Here is a 15,919-nt window from a genome sequence, read left to right on the forward strand (position 1 = left end):
TCATCTAATGTAATACATGCCATTTTCAAATTAAAATATTCTTGTTCTGTATTTCAGGTATAGGCAGGTAGCTATTATCTTTCCTTCAGGATATCATCTGTGTTTTTTTAGGTGGAGTTTGGTCTTCTGAGGCTCAGTAGAAAAGGATAAAAATAAATTTGGACAGTAAAAATAAATTTGGACAATGTTTTAATAGGTAAACTGTTTATCACTGTAGCAGTTGCCGACAGGAGCATATTAAGAGATACCCACTTGCCCAACAGGTAATGATACTGACAGTATGAGATAATTTTAGCAATTGAATCCCTATGAGACATTGAATCTGAAATATTTGACAGGCTTGAGGTAGACAGAAGTTAATGTGATGTATTTTGCCTTATGAGTGTGGAGCATCTGACTGCAACTATGTTTTGTTGGCATCTCTGACCTGTTCCCAACTGTAAAATTTGAAGTACTCTGTTTTATAGGTGAGTGATGTAGAGAAGTGCTGCCCTTAGGGGGTTTCTGAAGTTTATGTAAATAAAAGGGGTAAAAGATGAGATTTGAAAAAACAGGAAATATATGTGGACTGAGACTGATGTGATAAGAAAAGAGTGTCTTGGAAGGACACTGGAGTATAAATAACTTTAGGATTAAGATGTTTTGTGCCATCCACTGAAATTGTGACAATGATTTTAGGACTTAGATTAGACATCCTCAAGTATTGTCCCTTTTGCCACAGCCACTGTTGTTCTCTGTAGTCAGGTATGTGTCCATCAGAATTCAGAACGCGTGCTCAGGAGTTCCTGAGCTTGATTTTTGATGTTTATTGAAGTGCATGCATCATGCACAGGAAGTTCTGGAAGAAAAAGATTTATTTTTTTGATTTTTCCAGAATCCTCAGAACCAAATGCATATTACACCTGTGAAGATTATTCCATCTCATGCTCAATATTTTTACAGAGCTCATAACCCTGTAGGAATATTTGCTCTTCAGATAGAGACATCTGATTACATTGAAGCCTAAGGGGAAGCATTTGGCTTGAGTGCTAAAGTGGATTATTGGCTTTCCAGGAAACCAACCTTTGCTAAATAGATTTGGCTATTTCAGGATAGGCCATGATGCCTCGTACTTGAGGGCTGGACTTGATGATCCTTGTGGGTCCCTTCCAAATCAGACTATTCTGTGATTCTTTTATATTGCTGTGATTTGCAGTGAGGAAGGATGTTTTTCCAATGCACTCTGTTTCTTTTCTTGTTCATATACAGCCCTTTCAATTTCCCTTTATGCTTTTAGTCTGTGTCTGAATGTCCAAATGCCGTTTACTTCCCCTGCTTCATTTGTATTTCCCTGTTCCTTCTTGCATTCTGTGTGCAGGCATACTCCCTTTTATGCAGTTGATTTCTTGTACTCTGGTTGGGATTTTTATTCTTTTGGCCTTTTTTTGTTCTTTCCTCACCAGCATGTAAATAAGCACATTGCTCATGACCTTTTAGGTTACCTAGAAATGGAAAGTGGAAGAGTGGCAAGGGAGTGGGTGATAGGTATATAACAGCCTTCTTTGAGGGGAAGGAAATCCCAGCACTTTGCAAATCCATTTCTATGAAATGCCATTGCTTCTAGATTCCCTTCTTCTGTTACTTTGAGATATGTACTTTCAGTGGGAGAAAGCACATTTGTGCATATTTGTTATTTTAATTAATCCCAGTTCCTGAAGTTTTCAGACCAGCCGCTTATTTGTAACAAAAGGACTCAGCATTATGACTTGTGTCAGGTGGATGAAGTATTCAGGCTCTGTTACAGCATTGAAAAAAAAATGGCTGCATTTTTCACAGGACAGAAGAATGCTGGCTGTTGAGTTATTTCTGACAATGAGTAACTTTAAATATGGAACCTGACAGATGCCTAACCTTATTTAGGTGATGAAAGGGATGATGAGTTCTTAACAAAGTATGAAACTGAGAGCTTGAAGAGCTGGCCTTGCAATCGTTGAAAATCTGTTTGGTTTTTGGTTCTGGTTTATATTAGACTTTTCTGGCTATATTAGTCTGTGATATTCCTGCTTTCTGTTATCTGTGACTCAAAATACAGGATCTAACTTTCTGAATCATGCACTGAACCCTGACTTTAATTTAGTTTCTTGCATTTGGTCAAAGTAAATGCTGATATACCACCAATATGTATTTGGCAGTAACAGTATATGTGGTATGGTCCATCCCAGAAAGTGATGGTTCCATGAGATTCACCATTAATTTTGCTCACTATTTAAGCAGGAAAAATATTGTTTTCCAAATTATTCTAACATGGGAAAACTATTGGGTGCATAACTTTGTTTCCTACTTAACCTGCAAGGAAGAGTGAGTCCTGGAACAGGTTTATTTTCTACCTGGTGCATATGGTTTCCAAGACCTGATGCCTTTCTCAGCTGAACTGCTACTGCAGAGTGAACTAAAAAAGGCTGGCACTCTCTGGTTATGAAAGAGGAATGCTGACAGAAGTAGAGTGTAGATTTATCAAAGGTGTAAATTGATTGTAATGTTTGACTTTACAGTAGAGATATTGGTAGAGATATTTCAGTGCTGCATGACATTTGTAATTTATGAACTATAGGACTAAAAAAGAACCCTATTCTGCAAAGGCTGTAAAGATGCCTTGTGTATATTACTTTCCTATTGCTTTGTAACATTTCTGAAGATACAAGGGGAAGAGATGAGAGCATTTAGGGAAATGAAGAATGAAAATGAAACAATCTTATTATTTTGCTTCCCCTGTTGCTGATCTTCATCTTATTGAGACAATAACGTTAACACAAACGGTTGATTCCCTTCAAAAAGAGTGAATTTTTGATGTGTGGAGGAAGACCAATAACGGTTTGCTTATCTTAATATTTATTGCTAGTTGTGATCAAAGCATGAAGCAGTTGTATGATAATCTCGCAGCTGCTGTATAAACTGATTCCACGTGTAACTTGAAAGAATAAACAAAATACTGTCTTTAATTTCTCAAGTTCCTTTTCCTGCAAAGAGCTTTCAAAAGATACAGGAGGAATGACTTCTCTTGCCAGTGAAACATGGAAGTTTTAGCAACATGCAGCAGGAGAATTTTTTTTCTTTTTTTAAATTTCAGGGCAAAGAGAAACATGCCATACAACGGATATTGTAGGAAAGAGGGTAGAAAAAGCAAAATGTCTAAACAAAGTAAAGAGACTAGATATTATACTCTTCAAGGGTGATTTTCTTCAAATGCTTATTAAAAAAATTAGTAAACAAGCAATACATCTGGATAGGTAGCTGAAGAAAATTGTAGTACTGGTCTCCTTCCCAGGCAGGGAGATCCAACAATCTCAGATCCTGCAAGTCCTTGGATACTGAACTGTTCAGTAAAAATTAGAGATGCAGACATAAAGATAGAAAGGACATTATTGAAGAATCCTGGTTTGCTATTTCATGTTCCAAAGGAGATGCCTCTGTTGGTAGGCTTAGCCTGGACAGGAAGAGACACAGCAAGTCATGCTTTGGCTAGGGGCCTTGCTTTTCTGCACTGGGGACTTTTCCTTTTCTACTTGATATCTACTGCCCACTTACTCCTCTTTCCACTGTGCGTGTGGCACGAAGAAGGCAATGAACCAAGCTCAGCTACAGACAGTAAAATCAGAGGTATCTCAGGTTATTATGTGAAGACTAGTTCTGAAACCTTTCTTTTAAATACTTTGTCTGCTCTTAGTGTTGCCAGAGGAATGAGATTAAAAATAGTCCTGAGTCCTGATGGCACTGGTAATTTAGAAACAATTCTTCTGCTTTATATAAAAGTTGTTTGTCTTCTTCTTTCCTTGTTCGTTAGCACTAAAGGGCATGTGCGTGGTAGCACAATCTTCATGTTTTTTAATCCTTCCTGTGCTTCTGTCACTTTGCTCCCTAATCCAAAATCCTAATTCCCTGTGACATCCCTATTAGTTGCTCTGAAGAAAATTCTGTTGCCACAGAGGATTATGACATCAGGCAATGACTGTTAGCAGCAGGAGTAGATGAATTCTCTGAGACAACGATCCTTTTATGATTCAAATGGCCCATAGTACTAAGAAGTGAGGCCAAGTACCCAGCATCTATGCTGTGCTGTCACGACTGACTGTAAAGATGGCAGATCAGGCTTCAAGCTTCCTTCTGGTATTGTCAGGCTTTCAAAATTCCTCATCATTGTGGTTTTTTCTTTTTCCTTTTTTTTTCCCCTCTGGATACTGAAAGTGCTGTTCCCATCTTCACAGTTGATTTCTGTTAAATACAGTTCAGATACCATACAGGCCATGAATTCAAGTACTTTGGTTCTCTGGGCTCTATCATATGAAGACTTCAAGCCACAGGGACTGGGCCTCATGCAGTATTATTCCTTGAATAGAGTCCTTTCTCTTGCAGCATCTAGACAAAGGATATGCCCATTGCCAAGTCCAGTTAGTGATTAAAGTGTTCTCAGAAGAATGTAGGAAAAGTGGAGAATCGTTGTTGAGAATGGTGTTCTGCTCTGCTTCTATGCAATGGTCTTTATACTTGAGGCTGTAGCAAGTTTGCATAGAGTCACAGCTGCTTTCTGGTTTAATTTTTAAAATATAGGTATAGATATCCTGCTTGTTTATACCTCTAAGAGTATTGACATTCATGACTGAGGTTAAAGGTTAGATCGTGAGATAGTAATGTGCAGGAGAGGTATCTGTTCCTCATTCCTTATCCTCAGATAGTTTAGACATTTTAGACAAAATGACAACTAATATTCTATTTCAGACTGTTAAATGTTATCCTTTCTTTTGCTTGGCCAGAGTGTCTGAAGCAAGTATCAGACCCCAACCCGATGCACACGTATATATATTTATATCCTTGATTTTTACAAGAGTAAAGGCAGGAGGGAGGCCTGTACATACATGTGCCTGCCTGCCCACGCTGGAAAGTCTGTCAGCTCTGTTCTAATCTAGAAGTGATCTGTTAATTTCACACTGTGCCACTGAGACCGCTGGGATTCATATGGCTGCAAATGAGAGTCAGGTGGGTGGGAAGAAGAGGTGGAAGGGAGGAGAAAAGTGTTGAAAAATGCTGCTCAACTTTCTTTCAGCATGGCAACAAGGGGTTTTCTTGCTGTGGCTGCTGCTGTCACTTCTTTTCAATAGGCGAACTTTCCTTTAGGGATTTTGTTGTCGTCTTCTATTAACATCCCTTATGCTTCTACCTAGAGGTTTTGGGATTTGTTTGGTTGGTTTTTTTATAACAGTGTAATAAATTCTGGAAGAAGCTCAGGTTTTTGTTAACATGCAGTCAAACTCTGCTTACCAAGTCACGTGTTCATTCTCATTACAGGAGAGATGTAAAGAAATGCAGATAGCTGAAAAACTACTGAAATTCATCCATTCTGTTCTTTCAGTGAGGAAAGTTAGTCTGGTGGGGAGAGCAGAAACTCTGCACCAAAGCTTTAAGGGTCCATTCCTGGCTTGATCTTTCAATTGTTGGGAGCACCATGGCCTGACATGGCACTTGCAGTTAGATGTGGTTCTTCTAGGGCTTGTAAATATGGAAGTGCCCAGGTGTGCAGTTTCAGTATCAAAGATGCTGAATAATAATGGGATTTAGTGAAATAACTATGGTTGGTTGAAGGGTTTCTTTTTATGTAAAAATACTTAAAAATGCTATCTCCACTTTGGTCTGTCCTATCTAATCTATAAAATACAGATGGTAGTGTTGATGTGATAAAGAAATAAGGAGCAGGATTGAGTCTTGTGGAGTTGCTGTTGCTAGCAAAGACTGTGAAGAAAGATGCTGGGATGGGTTGAACAGCTGTTTCTTTGTCCTTATAGTGTTCTCCTAGACCAGAAGTGAGCTGATCTCAGGCAGACTTGCCAGTTGATCGTGCATTATCTGCTTTATTTCTTTCATTTCTTCTTTTCCAACACATACAGGATATAGCATACTAGGTATGTCAAATGTATACTCACATTTTATTTAAAATCCTGCACAACACGAGTTACATACCTTTATCTAGAATGCTGAATATTAAATATTTACCCAGGAGGTAACTTGTGAACGCATGTTCTTTTAATCTATGACTTGCAGCTTCATGCATACTCTCAGAAGATTCAGAATCCAGCTACCTCCTTGTGGATGACACAGTAGCTGTAATTCAGAGTCTCTCTGATCTGAAGATGACTTTTTTGCCTATTTCTTGGATTTTGTCTTTGCAAGGCTTACCTGAGTAGGATAGCAACTGTTAGCTGCAAATCACAGAACAATGAAAGTCTGTTCTGTTAGTGGTGGCTGCTTCCTTCTCTCCTTCCACCAAAACCATGGAAAGCAGTCCAAAAAGAGGAGTGTTGTGGATAAATGTCATGCCCTTCTGAGGACTTTATTAGCATGTTTCCAGAGGAACCTATATAATAGATCAGAGTGTTTGGTTTTTGTTTGACTGACTTTTATTAATCTATAAAGCCAAGTTGTAGCCAGCTGAGGCTTCAAAACTTCAGTTTGAATCTACATTATCAGTGTTCTTTGGGTATGATGAGGCATTGTTAATGGACCTATAAATTAGCTTTTATTTCTGTAAGGATATCAAACTTCTAGGGAAGCACAGTAACCTGGCCAAGTTTTTTGGTCTGGCATCACCCCCTATTTTACTGTAAAATTCTTTGAGCAAGTTGGGAACGTATGAGTTTGGCCTGCTTAAGAGGGAATATGTTGCTGTTCCCTCTTCCTTGCTCTGTGTTACAGTTGGCTGTGTTGTTGTGAGGTGTACACTGTCTTTGTGCTCTTTTTACCTGAGTTTCTTGCACGCCCAGCAATGGAACCATGTTTGGTTAGTGCTTTCTCTCTTCTGCATGAGGATCCTGATGGTAATGGTAGTGATTAATTGCAGATGTTGTTGGCCTGACCCAAGTGATTATCTCAGATGTATTTCACTCTTTTCTTGTCATCCTTTCTCCAGGACCAAGCACTACCTGCCAGGAAGATTCCTGTGCGAATCAGGGCATCTGTAATCAGCAATGGGAAGGCTTCACCTGTGATTGCTCCATGACTTCATATTCTGGGAGCCAGTGTAATGATCGTAAGTAGACTTTCCAGTGCATTGGTGACCTGTGAGTTCTGATACATCAGAGTACAGAAAACACATGATTCATTGTTCCTTCAAGTGCAATACAACTTTCCCAGAATCAAATCCAAACATTTTTTCTTGGAAATTTCTTTGAAGCCTGCAGCAGATTTTTTTTTTTCTCCTTAAAATGAAAATATGCAATTTGGCATGTGTGGGTTTTGTTGGCTGGTTTTAGGTTTCTTCCCCCTCTTTTTGAATGCTAACTTCACCAGTCCAACGGTGGTAATTGATGGTAATGGAATTCCTGGTTTAGAGAAACCAGGAATGACTTTGCAGATATTGTATGTAATATTTTTATAGGTAAAAATATCTAGGTTTTGTGTACTGAATTATGCTTTGAGATTTTCATTCAAACCTTGCTGAAAAAGGCATGGAATGCATGTAAAGTAAGTAGTGTTCTAGATAGTAGTGTTCTAGTCGTCTGGAATACTAGCTGTATGCTGAAGTGTTTCTGAGTATGTTCACTTAAAACCAGCAATCGGTTAGGTACACAGCAGAACCATTGTGCTTCTTGGAGTATTGATTTGCTTAATCTCAAAACACTGAACGTTCTTGACCAAGTACTACTAGGATCTCTGATAAAGTAATTGAACAAACCCCTTAAGTCTGCCTTTAGGGGGCAGATAATCAGCTTTTTGACATTCCCTCTGCTCATCATGGTTTGGCCTTTGCTCCTGCCTGGAGGGAACAGATCACTTCAGCTCTACTGTCTGCCTGCTTCTCTTATTTGAGGTGACTGCCCCCTTTTCCCTCACTTGCTCCAAGGCAGGGAACAAAGGAATACATCATGAGTGCTGTACTAAGCGTAACAGTAGGCTTCAATAATTTGGTTCACTGACTGTAAAAATTTTAAAGCCAGAAAAAACTGCTTTTCATTAAGGTATTTATGGTAGACCTAATTAGTGGTACCAGCAAGGTCCATGCAATATTGGTACCACAGCACTGTCATATCTTCAACCCTTCCCCTAAAAGTCTGAGACATGACTGAATTGATGGCACATATGACAAGCTGTGTAGCATATGGTAACAATCCATTTCTGCTGAAGGCCAAAATGCCTGCTTTTCTGAGTCATTCATAATATGTAGTGTTTTCTGTGTTGGTCTCCCATTTCTTCCAGCATATTTCTCTCAAGCAGATATTGGAAAGGCCTATCAGCATTCATACTTTGACAGGGGCTGTATAAACAAGGTACTACTGACACACATTCATAGACTGTAATGCTATGTCTAGTTTTTGATTGCTTTGGAATTCAGAATGTTTCCTTTGGGTCCAGAAGAAACATTTCATATAGGAGTTACAAGATCTGGTGCCAATTTTCTGCATTTTTATTTTGGTTTGCTTTTATCAATTGGACACCCACTTTCCCACTCTCAAATTACTTGTTCAGTCAATCAGTTTAGACTTGCTAAGCATAGCACACAAATGTGTGAAAGAAACACTACTTTGAATTCTGTTGGTTGCATTTAAATACATATCCAGGAAATCTCTTAGGTTATTGATACTGTGGGGTTTGTTTCCAATGTGTTTGGCTTCACAACTCCAGCACATTGCTGTGCCCTTGTTAAGCTGTTGCTAATGGCTTAGAACAGGCCCAGAAGCATCAGCAAGAGTCAGGTTCCTGTGTCTGTAATTGGGGATTTCTTGCTGATTTTTAGAGCTGGGAGCTGGAAATAACGCAGAGAAAGGAGCTTGAAATGAGTGGGGGTGTGTGGGCAGGGTAGGAGCCAGCCTCCAGTCAGCAGGCCTGGCTGGTAATTGACAAATGCAGGCAGAAGGATGTGGGTTTCAAAGTGATCTGGAAAGGTAAGTCACATGGACTCTTTCTGGAACATGACAAGACTTCATCCTGGATCTTCAAAAAGTGCGTATGACTTTTTTTGTGGGTTTTGTTTGATTTTGTCTTTGTCATGTATCGTGACATTGGAAATACTGACTTCCTGATACAGTAAGGATACATTGTGGGTGTGTAGTTGAGAAGGCTGAAATCCTGTTCCTTCCTACCTTTTAGATAGGGTTGCTAATCAAAGTACAGGCATCTATAAATTGAAGCAAATATTCTAGACTGGATTTTAGTGCAAGTAATGGCAGAGGAAGATACCTTCTGTGTAAGCTGAGGCCTTTTATTTAGAAATGCATCAGGCTCTTTAGTAGAACATCTTTTTGGCCACAGCAGTCCATTTTATTAATTTAGTACATGGCTATTTCTACCTTATGAGCAATTGGTGGTCTCCCACTGTTGTAAATATGGAGTATTGAAGTAAATGGAACAGGTTGAGTTTTACCCAATGAAAAAGATAGAAAAAGGCTAACTTACTGTGCATATTTTTCCTTTTTATATATGTTAAGCAAGTCAAGTGTTCACACTGGAAATTTGCATTTTTGTGTGTTTCATGAGAAATGTATCTGTGCCTCTGAGATAGATAAATAGAAAGTATGGTGTTCTCTTCAATTAATCTTGTTGATCTCCTAGATTATCCCTAATTAACTGTTGGTAGGTGTGATTTATGTTTTTTTTTTTTTTTTTTTTATTATTTGCTAGAGCAAACTTTGCAAGTATTTTCAGTCTTATCAATGCTGAGCAAAGCTTGGTGCACCAATATGTTTTGCTTCTTTAATTTTTGTCCCAGGATTAGGCCATTAAACTTCCTAATTCAGATCCAACTGGCTTGGAGCTGCTATTTCTGAAGGATGAAGAGAAAGCACCTGTAATTCCCCTTCACCCTTCAGTGGTGACAGAGATGCATTTTTTAAACCTACAGACATGTTTATCCATTCACCAGTATTGCTTAGCAAGACTAGGATTTAAATTCCTAATGGAAATGATGATATAGCCTTTAATTTTAGCTGTTTGTCTGTAGCTCTATTTAGATGTTCTTTACTTTGTAGTAATCAAGATGCTTTAGAATAAGAAATTCATTGGAGGTATGGGGGGATAAATTTAGTTTTAATATGTTTCATTCTGACTTGTGCAACTATACTGATGTTCAAAAAAAACAAACACAGGAATAACCCACAGACATCTCCTCTCCTCAAGTTCATTTGAGAAGGTCCACTGTACAAAAGTGAATTTAAAGGTTTGCCCTTCACACTGGCCAGTACTAGCACCTGAAATGAAAGGCAGAAATAGAAGCAATAATGCTTTTCAGGATATAGTGGTTCTATTTTCCATGCCATTTAAAATATATTGTCAAATTTTTGAAGTTTTTCTATAGTCTTCAATCTTTATATATGTTTTAATCATTTCAGCATCACATTCCATGTGGGCTTTAAACTTATTTTAAGAATCTACATACTAGGAAGTCAGTGTTAGTGTACTGCAGTTAATATTAGAAATATTAAACAATCCTGCTTGGCATGCCAAGCTTTTGCTTAGACTGTTCAAACGTGCAACTTTAAGCATGTAAGGTAGCAGAAGTAAATGTTAGTGAAGTGTCTTGCATCTGGGGTGAACTCCATCCTGCTAATGTTAACCATGATATGTGATGAAAACATGGTAGTTGAGCATTCCAACCTACCTGAGAAGTGACCTGTATTTTACCTATTGTCTATGCAGAACTTTGCAGATTCTTTGATTAATTCACATTCTTCTCTATCTGATGAAGCAATAACATTTTCTGCACAAGAGAGAAAATTGCAGCATTGGCAATCTAGAGAATGCAAATGGAATATCCATGTCAAACTAGATCCTGGAAAATTCTGCTTTTTTCTCAGTGCTTCATGCAGATGAGTAACACTGAGGGTCAAGCTTTCCAAGAGCAATTGCCAGGGTAACACAAGTATGTATTAGTGGAGCTGTTTGCCTGTGAAAAATCAATGATTTGCAGCGATGACTTTTGCAAGCAGAGTATAAATCACGTTTTCAAACAGGTCTTATGTTGTTGTTGAAACAGTTAAATCCATCTGCTGACTAGTGATTGTCTTTTTAGAGGGGTTATTTATTAATTTATTTATAAACTTTGGATTCTAATAGCCTGGTTTAAAACACCTGGTTTAAAAACAGCTTTTCCATTTGATTGGTAAAGAGAAAAGGCAGCCCAAGCTTTTTGTCCTCTTGTGTTGGTGTCTTCATATGCCTCCAGTCTCCATGCTTTTCAATGATCCTGTTATTAAGTAACCTTTCAATGAGGTTGCTTGGCTGAGTGATGCTTGTTTTTTGTCTGGGAGAGAAGTAGTATACAGGGCTGTTGGAGGTTTTTTTTGTGCAATATTTAATATTTTTTTCCACAATCCCTTTGCATGTGATGCATAACCTATATACTTTTACTGTCTTTATGTGAATCACATTTGGAGGAGGAAAGAATTAGAGGAAAAGAGAGCTATGGTGACTTTCTTCCATTGTTCATTAATTTAGCATGATCACAAGAAGAGCTTTTGATAACTTCAGTTATGTAATCATAGTGAGCAAGGCTTACTAGCCAAAATAGTTTTTTTAGTTGAAATAAAAGGAAGGATATCAAAATTAGCAAAAAATACCTAAGACCAATGCTTTAGAGTAAAGCACTGAGTATTTTTGATTAAGGAAGATTGAAGCTGGCCTTAGCCCACATGTGTGAGATACCAAGGTTGTCAGAGCTAGCCCATCCCTCTTCAATAATGCCCTTCTTTTTTGCACCCTACAAAGTAATTGAATGAGTATGAAAATGTATTGATGCTTCTGGAGCACAGTCTGAAAACTAGGTTGCAGTGGCAGAGCTGTTTTCCCTCACACCTGCTTGAATATCATAGCAGAATAGTCATTAGAAGAGACTACTAGCAGGGCAAATGGCTAAATAAGTAACCCTTCCTTTATGATGATGACTTTATTCTGATGTGCTCATGAGCCATTTGCACCTCAAACTTTGTGAGTCACTGAGCAGTTACAGCTTGTGCTCTCCATTGCAGGATTCAGACCCTCAGTTGGGAGATGAGCCCTATTCCCTCTGTCTCAGTATTTTGTGTTTTTCACCATCTGGGCCAATTTCTGTCCAGAATTCATGACCTCCTTTAATGTCAATACCAAAAACTCAGCTTGATTTACTTACAGAAACACTCTTCATTGCTCATGTTTAATTATCACCCATTTGTTTCTAATGTGCCCAGCTTACTCACTTACTGAGTCAGAGAGCAAGAGGTTGCTAGTGTGTAGAAAATAAATCTGCATAGACTTTATTAGTCATGCATGGCTAAACCAGTCAGCTGTTTAAATATGAGCATGCTTGGGGATTTGCCTTTGATACTACAGAGACATCCATCCTACATGAAGCAAGAGTCACCTCTTATTTATCTTGAGTGAATCATACTTCATTACAACAGGTCAGACACTGCCTACTTCTTAGTTCTCTCCTCGTGCTTTGTTCTTGCCTACTTAGTGGTCTTTTATTTATTATAACTAGTGTTTTCTGACTGATGGCTCATTTTCCGTTCCTAACTTAAGCCTTTGGTGTCTTCTGACAGTGAATGACCATATCCCCTGGGAACGGCGATAAAAAAGAAGGGAAATGCAACTCTACTTTAGTACATGATGTAAATTGTACCAATGTGATTTGAGTTGTGAACCCTGCTTTCATCCTTAGCACTGTTTACTTTAATTTGCCCTGCAGGTCCAAGAAAGGTGACATCTTTAGGGCAAGGAACTGGTGCTACTTCTTATAGAAGCACCATGCACTTTTCTGATGCTTAGTAATAGCCCACTGCATAATCGCCTTGGCTCTTCAGTGATTTAAGAATGCTCATTCTTTTCAGTCTACTGAAAGGCATTTTCCCCTCCCTTGAGTAACAGCTGCTAAACATCAGATCAGACTGCAGATCAAGAACTTGTTTGCCCCATGTTCCCTTTGGGAGTCATCTGGAATGGGCAGTGCTGTCATCATTAGAGGGAGAAATTTGTCTGTCCCTGTTTTGGGGTAGATAGAGGGAATTTGAGTGACAGGTGCTTTTTGAAATTGCTTCTTCTGCACCTTTCAGCTTCTCAAGGTGCCCTGACATGAAAGTGTTTCCTTTTTTTTGATAGTGAAAGCTAGCCAGCTTTATCCTTTTGTGATCCCCAAAATGCAGCTAGGTCTCTAGTGAGTAATTTAATTACGATTGCTTCAACAGCTTGGCAGAAGGAGCCTTTAGAATGAGAGCTGTAATCAGTCATTGATATCTGTGCACACCTGGCTGCTGTCAGCACATAAGCTATGGTCCAGGCGTGCTACAGACTTCAATAGCATGGAGGGAAAGAAACTTTTTGCAGGTGGGAGTGATTACAGCCTCTGTTATCAGCCTTTGAGCAGTTCAAGCAGTTAATTCCCTTCCTGGTGCTGTTCACCAGCTCTGCCATTTTCATAAGCATGTCACAGAAGGCTCTTGCCATAATTTTGTTCCTTGTGATCTCTGCTCCCTTTGACAGTATTTTTCTTTAACTTGATGCTCTTTGGTAGTCATGACAATAATTTTCACTTTTCATCTTAAAAGCAGCTGAGCAAGTGGTACTGTGTCCTATGTATTTTGTCCCATGAGAAATTTGGTCTCAGAAGCTGTTCCTTCAGTAATGGCACAGCCAGGGTGTAATCACTGATAAGACACTGATGTAAGTTGGCAGCAGAAACAGAAATGTTGTGCAGCAGAGTAAGAGTCTCTGTTCTGTCACCCCAAGCTCCGTTTGTCAATGATGATCTGTAAGCACATCTTTTGACTGAATGTAAGATGACAATTTAGAACACTTAATTTATTAAGTGCAAAAATTATTTGATTAATTTTAAATTTAGCATTTTCTTTGTAATATCCTGCACATGTTCATGTTTGTTTTGAGAAGCAGTAAATGTAAAACCTCAGAAAAATAAAAAAAGTGTCTTCAACCATCAATTTTACTCTTTAAAGATTTTTTTTTTCTTAGCTTCTTCAGAGATGATAGTAGAGAACTGAATTTGGAGGATAATAAAAAATGTATGTAGAGTTAGGTTTTATAGGCAAAAATCACCCTTTGCTTGGGAACTTTTATATTAAATTGATTTTTTTCCCCCTACACAGTGCTATGAAACTTCTGTCCTCAATTGTATTGTCCAAATACTTTTGATAATCTCACACCTAGTATGGTTTCATCAGCATGAGGTATTTTGAGTGCCATATGGTATGCAGATAGTACCTGTTCTTGTGCAGAGAAGGGAAAAAAAACTCTTGAAAAATCTGTTTGGTCTTTGAGCTGTTGCAATTGATCTGCAGCAGGGTACCCAGTCTCTAGTTCAGGTGAACACCCAGCTGGTTTTGATCATTCCCTCCAATCCCCTGTGAGTCTGTTGTAAGTCTCACTGTGGATTATGCAAATATGATTTCCGTGTTGGGCTTACTGTCCTGGAGGGAAGCTCTGATATGCAATAGTCCTTGATCTGTTTTTTGTCCCACCTGGGCTTTGTGTGCTCTCCCATCTTTGCAGCACTCAGCTGAGTTGTAGATGTGTGCTTTTAAGCCATTAATCTAAATCTGATGAGTGAGAAGTGGGGTGCAGTGGTGTTGAGGTGAGGTAGGGTTCACTTGGTGCTTTCCCAGACAGCATAGAGCTGTTTGCCACAGCACACACTATATTGCCTCCTTATTCCTCCAGGGTCCTCAAGGTGACTATTGCTTGTTTCCCAGGCTGTGTACATAGAGAACAGTTTACAAAGAGGAGCCTACATTTTCGGGTGAGAACAAATAAATGAGGATTGAAGTCAGTATTTTCTATTTCTCAGTCTAGACTTTGTTTGCAGTAACATTTATAAATACAAAGTAATTCTTTTAATTCAATGATGTAACTTCTGATTTATGCCAAAAGTTGCAGATCAGAATCTGTTATGGGGTTCTCAGTCCACATATGAAATGTGCCTAATTGTTTTGTTTTTAAGATTTATATATACTGTTTTTTATATACCTTAGACTAAAAGCTACCTTTAAGATTACAGTCATTAGGTGGGCAAATCTATGTCATAAAATATTCACAGTGTGGGTAGCTGAGAGAATGCCAACATGTAGAGAGATACAGGCAGTACTGGAATTTTTAAACTTTTATCTTCCTTCTGATTTTTGAGCCTGCAAGTCTGGGGCTACCTAAGGGAGGAAGCTGAGGTCAGTAGGGATCAAGAGACACATCTTTTATGCTTATTCATTGTTTTGCTATGGAAATTGTAAGAGAAAAACAAAAGCAGGAGGAGTCAGAGGTCCTGAAGGAGATTCTTTGTTCACTATCCGAGCTGCCTAATGTACTAATTATTTCCTGTCATTGACAGAAGGCTGCTATTGATCTCCAGTGGAGTTTAGCTGCATATAGGGGACATAGCTTTATTATGTTACAATCTTGTTACCCAGGAGCTGGTATATAATCTCAGCTGTAGAACATTGGGGATTAGATGAAAAACCTTAATTACAGTTATCTTAATAATGATCCCTGAGGGGCAGATTGAAATTGGCTGCTTGGGTACCTGTGAAACAAGCTTTGCGCAGGGGAGCACGTTTTTGCTGGATTTAATTTATCTTTGTGGAGGTGTTTCATTGTGTACTGACATCTGAGGCCTTGGCAAATGCTGGGAGAGGAGTCTGGGACTTCATTTGCCTTTTGCTGTCCTTAGAGATTTTGGGACACAAAGTAACTTCTCCGATTGTGGGAGGAATTAGGCTTTTTAGTAAGAAATCCTAAGAATAATTCAAGTTATTCATATAACTTGAATTCTATTGGGATGTAAGTGTGAACTGAAACCCCAGTTAGCTAACAGCTGTTTGCAGATGAAAAAGCTTCCAATTTGTGAATGCTAGTTCATTTCAAAGTCTTGGGCGCACACAGAGCCGGTGAAATTTTTTCATGGGTGGTAGTTTAATCGATGAAA

General features: G+C 38.7%; 1 protein-coding gene across 4 annotated transcripts in view; it reads left to right on the plus strand.

Moving 5' to 3' along the window:
* NRXN3 (neurexin 3) overlaps positions 1 to 15,919 on the plus strand; it is a 909,952-nt gene that overhangs the window by 385,851 nt on the left and 508,182 nt on the right. For all 4 annotated transcript variants that reach the window (XM_050975200.1, XM_050975204.1, XM_050975201.1 and 1 more), the window contains one exon: positions 6,935 to 7,054. In XM_050975200.1, coding sequence (XP_050831157.1) covers positions 6,935 to 7,054 — 120 coding nt within the window. The remainder of the gene's footprint in view (positions 1 to 6,934; positions 7,055 to 15,919) is intronic.

Source organism: Serinus canaria, chromosome 5, assembly GCF_022539315.1.
Source record: "Serinus canaria isolate serCan28SL12 chromosome 5, serCan2020, whole genome shotgun sequence".
Taxonomy (NCBI): Eukaryota; Metazoa; Chordata; class Aves; order Passeriformes; family Fringillidae; genus Serinus; species Serinus canaria.